Source organism: Cajanus cajan, chromosome 4, assembly GCF_000230855.2.
Source record: "Cajanus cajan strain Asha chromosome 4, NIPB_CcT2T_4, whole genome shotgun sequence".
NCBI lineage: Eukaryota > Viridiplantae > Streptophyta > Magnoliopsida > Fabales > Fabaceae > Cajanus > Cajanus cajan.
The window spans coordinates 14107739-14121465 of NC_138520.1; the positions used below are offsets into that span (position 1 = coordinate 14107739).

The 13727-nt window shown below is 35.0% G+C and overlaps 1 protein-coding gene across 2 annotated transcripts; it reads right to left on the bottom strand.

The window, feature by feature from the left end:
• Positions 1-5496: 5496 nt before the first annotated feature.
• LOC109815327 (glycerophosphodiester phosphodiesterase GDPD1, chloroplastic) lies at positions 5497-8170 on the bottom strand. Of its 2 annotated transcripts, none has more exons than XM_020380025.3 (7): positions 7959-8170; positions 7691-7869; positions 7316-7375; positions 6942-7220; positions 6255-6350; positions 5939-6135; positions 5497-5847 (listed from the first exon to the last, which is right to left on the bottom strand). In XM_020380025.3, the coding sequence occupies exons 1-7, from the start codon at positions 8053-8055 to the stop codon at positions 5607-5609; spliced, it is 1149 nt and encodes a 382-aa protein (XP_020235614.1). In that variant the 5' UTR covers positions 8056-8170; the 3' UTR covers positions 5497-5606. The 2 variants fall into 2 exon arrangements, with proteins under 2 accessions (XP_020235614.1, XP_020235613.1); XM_020380024.3 differs by having other exon boundaries at positions 7691-7872.
• Between the last annotated feature and the right edge of the window lie 5557 nt (positions 8171-13727).

Consider the following 13727-nt stretch of genomic DNA (forward strand, 5'->3'; position numbering starts at 1 on the left):
AAACATAATGGTCTCTCAGAAAGAAAACACTGTCATTTGGTTGAAACCGCTTGATGCCTCCTTCACCATGCCTCTCTCCCACAAAAGTTATGGTCCTATGCCCTACAAACTGCAACCTATTTAATAAATAGACTTCCTACTCCAAACTTAAAAATGGAATCTCCACTTCAAAAGCTTTTTAATCAATCTCCAAACTACACGAAACTCAGAACTTTTGGTTGCATTTGCTACCCTTGGCTAGCACCATATAATTCAAATAAACTTGAACCCAAATCACAACCCTGTGTCTTCCTTGGTTACAGTTTGTCACAAAGTGCATATTACTGCTATAGCTTAATTACTCACAAGTTGTACACCTATCGTCATGTTCAATTTGTTGAAGACATATTTCCATTCCTAGTCCCACCACCCACTAATTCATCCCTTTCATCAATCTTAAACTCAAACCATTTAGTTGCAACAAATTTTGAACTATTCAAATCCAAACCTGCCATAAACTCTCCCCTCCAACAAATCAGCTACCAAACCTTTCGGCACCACCGACTCCCTCCCTAAATATCTCTCAACAAAACATTTCCACCTCATTTCAAGCCAATCACCAAATATCCTCACTTCCCAAATAGAACTCAACCCTGAAAATCATGTGTCCTCTCCTACTTCTTCAGAAACAGAAACTCCCTCGAACAAAGTCACTTCCCATCATCCAATGGTGACTCGATCAAAGAATGGTATTTTCAAGCCCAAGCAAGTCAATGCTATCAGTCGGTTTCCTTTGCCACCTTCTATTGAACCAACTTGCCCCTCTAAAGCAATCAAAATTCTTGAATGGAAGGCGCCAATGAGTGATGAATTCAATGCCCTCATGGCTAACGACACATGGACTCTCATTCCTCCCAAATTTAAATTTAATGTGATTGGTTGCATGTGGATTTTCCAGATTAAAAGAAACCCATATGGCTCTATTTCTCGCTACAAAGCAAGGCTAGTTGCTAAGGGTTTCAATCAAAAACTAGGTATGAACTACTTTGACACATTTAGTCCTGTTATAAAACCTCAAACAATTCAAATTGTTTTTTGCTTAGCATTATCTCACGACTGGTCACTCTCACATATGGATATAAATAATGCATTTTTCCATGACTCACTCTCAAAAGACATCTACATGTCTCAACCATATGGATTTGTTCACCCACAACATCCTAACTATGTTTGCAAGCTCAAGAAGTCTCTTTATGGGCTCAAACAAGCCCTACGGGTTTGGTACCAATCTCTTAAAGCTTTTCTCCTATCATATGGATTTACCAATGCTCGCTTTGATACATCTTGTTTGTATATCATCATGATAATGTCACTGCCTATTTTCTAGTTTACATGGATGATTTGCTTTCATAGGAAATAATTGCCAATTCCTCACACAGTTTCAAGAAGCCTTGACACAAAAATTCTCCCTTAAAAATTTCGGTGCACCAACACATTTTCTTGGGATAGAATTCATACCCATAGACAGTGGCTTGTTTCTCACTCAACATCACTATATCCAAAATCTACTCCACTCCACCAACATGGAAAATGCCAAGCCTATCACCACTCTAATGTCCACCACATGTTCTCTACATTGCCCAACTGACACTCCTTCATGCAATACTTCAGAATTTAGATGAATCATTGGCTCACTTCAATATCTTTCATTGACTCGTCCTGATATCTCCTTTATTGTTAATAGGTTGTCCCAATTTATGCATAGACCAACTGATCTTCATATGTAGGCAGCTAAAAGAGTACTAAGATATTTAAAAGGGACACTTGATCATGGTCTTGTCTCTAATCAAAATCTCTCTCTTTAAGCATACTGTGATTTAGATTGGGTTGGAGACACTCAAGATTGTAAGTCCGCAGTAACATTTATCATCTATCTTAGCAAGAATCCAATTTCTTGGTCCAGCAAAAAGCAAGCCACAGTGGCAAAATCATCAATTGAGACTGAGTATAGAACAATTGCCTCAACCACGACCGAGCTTCTTTGGCTGCAAGAATTATTAAAGGAGCTTCATTCTTCAATTTCTCAACCTACCACAATACACTCGAACAATCTTGGTGCTACATACTTGTGTGGCAATCCAATTTTTCATTCAAGGATGAAATACATAGCTATAGACTATTATTTAGTAAGAGATCTAGTCGCAGACAAAAAGCTTTCAATTCTACATGTTCCATCAACTCAAGAGCTTGATAACCTCCTTACAAAACCATTTCCAAAAACTAGACATTCCTTCCTCAAATCCAAGATTGGTGTGGTTGATCCCTCCACCATCTTGCGGAGGCATATAAGAGTTATCTCGTAACTAACTAACAAATTTCTTGTTATCTTAAACAAAATTGTTAATAGTCTAACAGAATTGTTATTAGCTTAACTCATTCAATTAGAGACTAACTCTATTTATTGATGTATTTGCACTCATTTGAGAATAATTGAAAACATCCAATTATACTTTTCTACAATAGCAAGATTCTTGCACCAAGCGGAAACCAAATGGAGAACACAACAGAAAGAGACAAAAGTTTCCATATTTTCTCATCGCAATGGTAGACATGAATGCCACTGGGTAATTGATAGAATGAAGATTTCATGCAATGCATCTGTCAACTATAATTGCAAGAGGACCATCAAACTGTAAGTTGTTATGACATCATACATTCATACATGATCATACTTTCCTTTATCTTCAAGGGGAAAGAAGAAAAATATATGTACAAAGGGTTAAGCTTTCATGGATCCCCCTCCTCCACAGGTTATATGACCCTCCTCCACGGGTCTACATTTTGTGTTCAAGACAAAAAAAAAAAAAAAGAATAAGACGCAAGGAGAAAATTTTACATAAATAATATTTTTTAAAAGAAAAAATACAAAAATGACACCTGTGCAAGTTTATTTACCAGAGTAGAACGGTTTACTGTTCATGGTCAGAATTCGGTTCCCCGTGAACCGAATTCTGACCTTAAATATTTTTTTTTCTTTTTTTTCTTCTCAGAATTCGGTTCCCGGGGGAACCGAATTCTGAGTTGTTTTTATATATATTTTTTTTGCGCGTTTGGGTGGGCAAATTTTGTAAGTGGAACGGCCCGTTCCGAAAGCAGAACGGGCCGTTCTGCGTAAAGACATAGAGTTATTTTTTTGAAATGAAAACGGGCTAAGAACGGGCCGTTCCCAAATGGAACTTTTAACGTTTTTTTAAATCTGGAACGGCCTTGGAACGGCCCATTCCATAACATGTCTTTAGGAATTAAAAATTGGTTTGGAACGGCCGTTCTAGGTAAACAGTAAAAAGTGGCGCCACCAATTAAAAAAATAAAATACATAGGAAAAAAAATAAAAAATAAAATATAAAGAAAATACAGAAAAGATAAATATTATATATACATTTATATAAAATTCAGAAAATTAATTAAAAAATAGAAAAAATAAATTAAGTTAATAATTAAAAGTGACGTTATAGACCATAGCGCCACTTATTTAAAAATTAAAATACAAATAAAGAAAAAATATATATATATATAACAAAGAAAATGTAGTTATAGGATAGATCAGCACACTTGATGGACTAACAAAAATAATGTAGTCCACAGCGACACTGTGTAAGAAAAAAATAAAAATAAACGAAAAATAATAGAAATGTAAAATAAAAATAATAAACTGAATTAATTTTAAAAATATTTTTTTTATATTATAAATTAAATATTAATTTCTATTTATAAACTTATTTTTTTTGTAATTTGTTTACTTTATATTTTTTTTCCTTTAAATATTTATATTATGAATTAAATATGTATTTAAATATTTATAACAGTAGCGATTAGGGATGGCAACGGGGCGGGTATGGGTTTCATGATACCCGTCCTCGTCCCCGCAAGTTAAACTCATCCCCATCCCCGTCCTCATGCTCGTCGGGTATAGATTTTCATCTCCATCCCCGTCCCCGTCGGGTATCGGGTATACCCCTACCCGTACCCGTACCCGTCAATTTTTTTATTTTTTATTTTTTGTAAAAAAAATTATATTTTTAAATTTTTTTTTATTATATTATAATTATAATTAGATTATTTTTTTATCTCATATTATAATAAATAATTACACATAAAAAAATATTAAAATTTTTTAATATAATTAAATTGAAAGTGAATATTAAATTAAAAATAAGAACGGGGACGGGTATGGGTACGGGGCGGGTAAGTACATGTCCGTACCCGTACCTGATTTAATATATCGGGTTTTACCCATATCCGTACCCGTACCTGGTCAAACCGGGTATTCCCTATCAAAGTCGGGACGGGTTCGGGTATTACCCGCGAGTACGGGTATATTTGCCATCCCTAGTGGCGCTATAGCCTATAACAACACAGTGTATAACAACACAATGTCGCTATAGGCCATAGTGCCACCATTTTTTTACCTTTTTTTTTATTTAAATTATTTACTTAATTTCTTTTTTCCAAATTTTAATTTATTTTATTAAGTTATTATAATTTATATTTATTTATTTATCTTTTTTGTATTTTCTTTATGTTATATTTTTTTTTCTTTATTTGTATTTTAATTTTTAAATAAGTGGCGCTATGGTCTATAACGTCACTTTTAATTATTAACTTAATTTATTTTTTCCATTTTTTAATTAATTTTATGAATTTTATATAAATGTATATATAATATTTATCTTTTCTGTATTTTTTTTATTTTATTTTTTATTTTTTTCCCTATGTATTTTATGTATTTTATTTTTTTAATTGGTGGCACCACTTTTTACTGTTTACCCAGAACGGGCCGTTCCAAAACCAGAACGGCCCGTTCCAAACCAATTTTTAATTCCTAAAGACATGTTCTGGAACGGGTCGTTCCAAGGCCATTCCAGATTCAAAAAAAACGTTAAAAGTTCTATTCGAGAACGGTCCGTTTTTAGCCCGTTTTCATTTCAAAAAAATAACTTTGTCTTTACGCAGAACGACCCATTCTGCTTTCGGAACGGGCCGTTCCACTTACAAAATTTGCCCAATCTACTGTTTACCCAGAACGGGCCGTTCCAAAACCAGAACGGCCCGTTCCAAACCAATTTTTAATTCTTAAAGACGTGTTCTGGAACGGGTCGTTCCAAAGCCGTTCCAGATTCAAAAAAACGTTAAAAGTTCTATTCGAGAACGGCCCGTTTTTAGCCCGTTTTCATTTCAAAAAAATAACTTTGTCTTTACGCAGAACGACCCGTTCTGCTTTCGGAACAGGCCGTTCCACTTACAAAATTTGCCCAATCTGGATCCAAACGCGCAAAAATATATATATATATATATATATAAACAACTCAGAATTCGGTTCCCCAGGAACCGAATTCTGAGAAGATAAAGAAGAAAGAAAAAAAATATTAAAGGTCAGAATTCGGTTCCCGAGAAACCGAATTCTGACCATAAACTGTAAACCGTTCTACTTTGGTAAATAAACTTGCACAGGTGTCATTTTTGTATTTTTTCTTTTAAAAAATATTATTTATGTAAAATTTTCACGCAAGGAACCAGGACTCCTACACTAGCAGTATTATCTGAAAGGTCATTTAAAATGGCTGTGTTTACATCTGTATCAACTGTGGAATGAGCTTTAAAAGGAAGGACAGTTCCTGCTGCGAAAATTGAGGCTTTGTGTTCACCTCCTGCACCTTCTCACTACCCTCAGTCAAACCCTCTCCTCCATCACTACCCTTTGTTGGCTTTATCATCTCCTCAACTGCCTCGGTTATTTCTTGAACCAAATCCACTATTACCCCATCGATTCCCATTAAATGTTGCACGTAAACTGCTTCTGAAACATTGCTGTAATGCCAAATATAATCATCAGCCAAAACATTAATTTAATTTCATCCAACAATTAGAAAAATTAGCCAACAATAAAAAGTGCACATACTTTAATTTGCCATAAGAAAGGAGACCAAGCTTTGCTTCCTTGATCTTGGTTACTGCTCCAGGATTTCTAAATATTCCTTTAATCTCAGAGACAATTCCTTCCAATCCATTCTCCACACAGAGCTTCATAGCCTCCTCCAATGAGTTTCTCCTCACATCTTCATAGACCTCACATCCTCCATTTGTCAAGAAAAACACCTGGTTCCAAACAAATTAACCACCACATTAGAATCTCAAGTTAAGGCAACAAAATAACCAAGGAACAACTTCGCTCCCTCCAAATCTCTCACACAACTAAAATGGCTCAGAGAACTAACAGGGTAATTGTTTTGCAATTTCCGAATAAGCATTGCTGCATCTGGCTGGAATGTCGAGAAGATAATAGGCCTATCCTTGGCATAGTCAAACACAACCTGTTCCACAATCAAAGTTCATCAAGTTACAACACATTAGTCATCAAGATCATAATCATAATAGGCCAAGCATCAAGAGCAGTAACCTCAGAAATAAATAATTTTAAGTATCTATAATTAAAACCATTCTATTTTAATTCTTTTAGATATCAGATTTATTCATTTTAAGTCTTTTAAGTCCCTGTCATTTATTTTATAAAGGTTAAAGGTAAATTTAATGCAACTATAGAAATTAAATGAAACAAAAATATATATATATAAAAAAAAAACTAAAATAAAATATTTTTAATTATAAAAATTAAAAGGTAAAATCCGTATATGTACCAAAGAGTAATTAAACTTAATTAAAATGAAGGGATAATTACATTCTTAATTAATTCCTTACTATTGTCATTCCATGAATTCAATGAATCCCCTTGTTTTGTTTTTTTTTCACAAATTTCACTTTCCAATATTCTACTCGTGCAATTAACGGAAATACATGCACAATTAAATCAGTGAGGGACCAAAGTTGAAACTTTACAAATAAAGAGAATTACGTGTAAAATAAAAAATTGGACCGTATAATTAAAGTTGAGACATTCTTTGTACCTTCAAGACGGCCTGAAGGACATGGACGAGATAATCTTGTTCATAGACAATGTGGTCATCGAATTTCAACTCAATGTTAAAACCAATAGTGGGTGCCACCTTGACAAAAGCTTCTTCAAGAGTACATAGCGAATCATCTTTTTCAACGTCCCACTGCATCACCTTCCCATCTTTCTTTCTGAGCAAAACCTTTCCCTCCTTTGAGGCCTCACTTTGAGGCCCATAGGAAAGAAACTCAGACAGACTCAGCTCCGTGATTCTCTTACCCGACACAGTACCCTACAACAAACCCCATCACACTTTCAATAATAATAATAACAATAATAACTCAAAGTCAAGAAACTTTCAAAACAAGCCAGCAAAAAGGAACTCACATTCTCCTCCGTGAGGATCAAGTCGTCGTGGAAAATGACTGGGTAGTCATCTTTCGTCACCTACAAAAAAGTACCACACGTGCATTTTGCTTTAACTTTTTTTGTTCGGTCTCTTTTTCTTCAATTTTTATAAAGAAAAAAAAAAAAACAAAAGCAAGTAGCCGATCAGTACGGGTCCTCATTCAACACACGAAATCATTTCTTTTCATTTTCAAAAAGGCCCACGAAACGCGACTTATTTACGGAAACGCCACGAGGGCAAAGTCGGAAACCGGAAAAGGAAAAGAAGAAAGCAACGTAAAGGTGCGCGTACGCAACGCAGCGACGTGGAAGAAGAAGAAGAAGAAAAAGACGTCGGTGGAATATCGTCTTTACCTGAACGTCGAATTCGATGTAATCGATAGGGAAGTTGGCGGCAGCGTTGAAGGACACGATGGTATTTTCCTTGATGGCTCTCATTCTTCGATCTGAAGACTGCAAGACGTTCATGCCATGACCCCTGTGTCCGATGACCACGAACTTTGGCATCTTGAACCCACTTCGACTCATTTCCACTTCTGCACATAAATAATTAATGATTAATAATTAATAATAATGAAATGAAGTTAATTAATTAAAAAAAGAAAAGGCGTTGGAATGGTACCGTTGGGGAAGCGGGTGGAGCAGAGGGCGAGAGAGGGATTCTCCGGGACGAGGTCGAGGGAGGGGACGTCGGTGACATGGACGGCCTTGAGAGCCATTTGGGCGGAGATGAGAGAGAAAGTGATGGAGAGAGAGAGAGAAGGAAAAGAGGGTTGTGAGAAAGGTGCAGGTTTGCGCGTGTTGCGAGGGTGATGAGATTTTAGGGTCGGTTATGGTTTGGTGCGCTATTTATTGCTATTGTTGCACTAAAAATCACCCAACGGATCTCCCCGCGAATATTCTCTACTTATGTCATATGCGATTGGATATTCCATTTGGGAGCCTAGCCTGCCCTCACTCTCTTTCCTTGTTTTCTCATCCTCCTTTCTCTTTCTCTCTCTCTCCATCCACCACGTCGCTTTACAATTGCACTTGGACCCTTCACCCTTTCAACATTCCTCTTCTTTTCTTCTTTAGTCTTTTCATTTTATTTTCCTTTCCTCAATAATTCTTCAAAATTTTAAAGGCCAATTAATTTATTATTTTAATTGCAAATTAATTTATTTGTTTACTTTAATTTACATTATTCAATAAAATCCAATAAGAAGATAGTTAGTTTGTAAGAGAAAAATAATCCTTATCTTACAAATCGATTTTGTAAGATTGAATTAGACTTAAATTTATTGTTCTAAAATGATATTAGAATTATCCTAGATCATTAAAAAGGATCACGTATCCTAGATAGTTAAAAAGAACAACTCACCATTTATTCACGTACTAAGCTTAATACTCCCTTTATTTTTTTTTATTATCTTTAAGGTTATGCACAAGAATTAAGACAATGATTGATATTTTAATTTTTTAAAGTATTTATTACATATTTTCCTGTTATACTCTTTAGGTAGTTGGAGAAGAAATAAGTACATTAAAAAATGAATAGACACATTGTTTAGTAAACATGCATTAATTATCAAGAGTAAAAATGAAAAAAAAATTAATAAGTTATTAGTTTTATAAAATTGACAATGAAAAAAAAAACAACAAAATTTGACAAAACGACTATGAAAATAAACAGAAGGAGTAATGTTGAATATGAGAGTATGCATTAGAAAAAAAATTCAAATCCCGCATCGACTAAAGAAAAGGTAATTAAATAATATATAGGTAAAAAATCTTAACTTTACAAGAATTAAATTATATTTCAATCTACTATTCTAACGCAAGAAATTGATTTTGCGAGAATTTTATATAATTTATTGACTCAGTTTAAAAACTTACAAAAGTTATAAGTTATTGTTAAAAATTTATGTAAGTTTCTGTAAAATAAATTATGTAAATTACATATTTTAAAAAATATATTTATTTAATAATTTAAAAAATTAATTAGAAAATATAAATATATAATCGGTATTCCAATACAGTATGAAACGTTCGACCGTAATACACTGTAATGGCGGAATTAAATATTTTTAACAAAAACTGAAGCTATCGTAGCTACCATATATTAAAACTCGTTCATTGCGTTCTTTAATTTTTATTTTTTTTTTATCAAAAACTAAGGCACGTAATGAACGAGTATTTTCACATTACCTGGAATATTCTGCAACAATGGCGAAGCTTATTTGGGCATCTCAAAACTTTCCAACTTTTTTAATACTATAGTATTTACTACATAAGCAATTAGATAGGAGATATATTCAACTTTTTTTTAAATTTTAAACTAAGTTATACTTTTTATTTTTATAATATTCGATTCCTAATTTTTATCTCATTATTTTTAATTTTATATTTTTAATTCTTTAATTTTATTAAATGGGCAATTGTAATTATTTTATTAAATATTTATCTATTAATTATTAAAATTATAACATTAATTATGATATGATATTAATTAAATGGTATGAGAATTAAAATTTAATAATATTCGAAATATATTTTATTTTTATTTCATAAAAATAATAAAATATAATATAAATAAGATAAAAAAATGATAATTAAAAGTATAATTTAATATAAATATTTAGACAATTTAATAATTTTGTCCGTTGAAAACGGAAATATTTTGTTTTTAAAAGGAAAAAAAAAGAATATTTAGACAAGGTTGCTCCGTGTTCGTGGCAGTAGTTGAATTCATGAATGGGCAAGCGCGCGTAACGCGTAAGAGATAGATGCTGTGTCATGTGTGACGGTGCAACGTGCAAGGGGCACGTGACAGTTGTAACAGTTAGAGGAAACAAACGTCACAGCTCAGGCTTCATTCATTGGTGGCGGGTGAGAACTGGCTTCGTCACAGCGGGTATTTCACATATTTCTTTTTGTAACATATTTCATTAAAAATGTACTCTCTTGATCTTCAATTGATCCCAGTCAATCAATGACTCTTCACGTTGTTAATACTGAGTCAAGAGGGTTATGTACTCTCCAAATCTCTAATCAGATAAGTAAATCAAAAAGTACATATTTTCTTGGTTCTCATTCAATCGAGTAACTCGAATTTTAGGACTAATTATTAATGTATTAACAAGTAAATTATGGTAAAACTAGTCAAAGTTATAATTCCCGTGAATTTTAATTTGATTATAATTATAAATACGATTCATACATTCTTTATAAAAAGAGATCTACACATATTCCAAAAAAATTAGTATCAAAGATTCTTATTTAAATATAAGATTTATATAAATAAGAAGAAAGGAAACTAGTAACAGAGCATATTTTTCTCACTTTTAAATATTTTAAGTTAAATTGATCGTTAAATTCTTTTAGAGTTTATATTATTAAAAGTTCTTCAACTACTATTATTCTTACGTAAATAAATAATGTCATTTTATTATTAATTTAGAGGATGATTCTATATTTTTTTAACATACAATATTACTCTTACAAATTATTTATGAATAAATCTTCAGATAATTGAACTATGGTTGACACTTGTATTTCATATATATGCTGACCCATGAGTAGATGAATTGAAGGATGAGTTTTGTTTTGTTCATGATCTATCGTGGGATTGTCGGAGCATTCGGGAGAGATTGTGTCTTTTATTTGCATTTTGTTTTTATTGTGAGTTGAATGGAGAATATTTTATCCATTTTAATAGGATAAAGCGTGAATCTCATGACTCAGTGAGGTGTATGCAACTATGCGGCAAACATAATTGATTCCAAATGACGTGGTGACACAACTGCATCTAGCCATCTGCTGCGGTGGGTGACACTAATTGGATAAGGGAAAAGAGAAGCATTTCATAATTTCAGGGGCGTAATGAATTAATTAAGGTTTTAAAAGATTTTAATTTTTTTTTTATAAAAAGTATTGTCACATCCGATTAAGATTTTAAAAATTGGAAATAAGTTTCGTGAATTTAACGATTATCAGGATTTTATAAAAAGAGCGTCAAAATATTCAAGTTAAATTGTATTTTTATTCTTTTGTATTTTAACTATATAGTTTTTGTATTTTAATTATAAAATAAAAATATTTAATACCTCTAAATTTAAAAGAAAAAATATGAAAGTGAGATAACATTAAGTAAAATGATATAAAAATAAATAAGATTTATTAATAAAATTGTTCCGGCCAAAAGGTGGACTAGGGTTTTTTCCTAGATCGTGCCTCAGAGCCAGAGCATTCAAAAGTGTAATCTGTCCTCCTAGCTCTAGGGTTTTGGGTTTTATACTTTTGTGTTTATGGGCTTCGTGGACCCCGCGATTTTCGGGATTCTCCTTAACCGCTCTTATCCTGAGGTCGTGGGAGTGGGTGGTTGTTAGTCAAGTCGGTATTTTACCGAGAGTGCCTTCACAAGGAGACCTATCGGGAAAGTGGCGAGTTTCCTCTCGGGTGCATGTAACCGAGATTGGAGCCGAGTTGCCACACCTTGTGATAGTACCGTCAGATATTGGACGAGTAGAGGGTCTAATCGGGATTTTTCCTAGACGGTATGTTAGTCGAGTTAGTTCTCAGCTTCCGAGAAGCTACTCGGTTTGGGGCGCCATGATTCACTCCTTCCGAGAAGATACTCGGCCTAGGACGATGACGGTCCCCTCTCGGCCTAGGGCCACGACGGTCCACTTGTCCTCCAGCCTTGAGCGTAGAAGGCGAAAAGGCTCGAAGTGTGATTCGAGATGTCCCTTCGCTTAGTGGCGAATTTCCTCTCGGGTGCATGTAACCGAGATTGGAGCCGAGTTGCCACACCTTGTGATAGTACCGTCAGATATTGGACGAGTAGAGGGTCTAGTCGGGATTTTTCCTAGACGGTATGTTAGTCGAGTTAGTTCTCAGCTTCCGAGAATCTACTCGGTTTGGGGCGCCATGATTCACTCCTTCCGAGAAGATACTCGGCCTAGGACGATGACGGTCCACTCTCGGCCTAGGGCCACGACGGTCCACTTGTCCTCCAGCCTTGAGCGTAGAAGGCGAAAAGGCTCGAAGTGTGATTCGAGATGTCCCTTCGCTTTTCGAACGAAAAGACACGCCTTTATTGCAAATCCGGCGTCGCAGGGGACAATTTAATGGTAATGCCACGTGGCCACATTTGCCCTTAATGTCAAGAGCGTGGGGCCCCCTAGACTCAAAGGTTGAAACACCTCACGCGCGGTGTGACCCTTGGGTGTTCCCATTCACGCGCGCGTGGCGCCTCAGTGTGACGCTCCACCCCTTGACTTGAAAACCCTATAAATGCGAGGCCATTTGAAGGTTTTCACTCCATTTTGTCTCTTATTTCTCGCGACGTTTTTTCCTGGTGGCTATTCTTGCTCCTTCTTGGTCTACGGCGGCGCGCGGCGGTTCTGTGCTTGTGTTGGGTAGGAGAAGGTGGTGAGGGAAAACCCTAGGTACGCGTATTTATTTTACCCTTTCGGTAGTTCTTCCTTCCTAAAACTGGTCATTTCTGGGGGTTCTTAGTTAGGCAAAAGGATTTATATGATGGCCACCGTAAGTTATGTAGAAATGTATAAATGGGTTAAAGGTGATGCTCTAAAATGTGAATCTTCTATAAACTCATGGGCTGCCATGGATAGTGTTTGTAGGGATCATGTAATATGTAGTCAGGGTGAAAATATCCTTGTTTGCGAGCCGTGTGTCGATAAAGAGCCGATATGTCTTAGATCTTCCTCTGCTGCACGTTTTACTTTCTGCTATACAACTCTTATTTCTAAGATTAAGGTTAGATGGCCCCTTACCGACTGTGAAAAGGGAGTACTTCAGAGGTTGAATGTAGCCCCTAGTCAGCTTCATCCAAATAGTTGGGCATTTGTCCGAGGGTTTGAGATTTTGTGTTCGGGATTAGGCGTAATGCCGAGTGTGGATAAGTTTTTTTATTTTTTTGAGAGTCGTATAAGCAAACGTAGCAGTTGGGTGTCGGTCAGTGGAGTGAATGGGCGAGGTTTGTTGTCCCTATTTCAGTCGTCTTACAAAGGTTTTAAGAACTCTTACTTCCGCATTCGCTGCACCCCGGGTAACGAGCACATACTTCAGGGGTATCCTCTATTTTGGTGTGAAAATCCGGCATCTTATGGAGGTCTAGGATCCGAGTCTCTATCGGAGATTGACCGAGAGGGTGTTAAAAAAATTGAGGAATTGAAAGCCTTTTTCGACACAGCCAAACTTTTAGATTTAGAAAATAGGTCCGCTGAGTTGAAAATTTACATAGGTACTTGACATTTTTTCCGTAACCATTTGTGTCCCTTGTTCTGATTGATCCATTCCTTATTATAACATTTTGTTTGGCTTGTTCGCAGAGAAAATGGCTAGTATGAGCAACCGGGAGATGATGAGACTGTGGAAGCAGCAG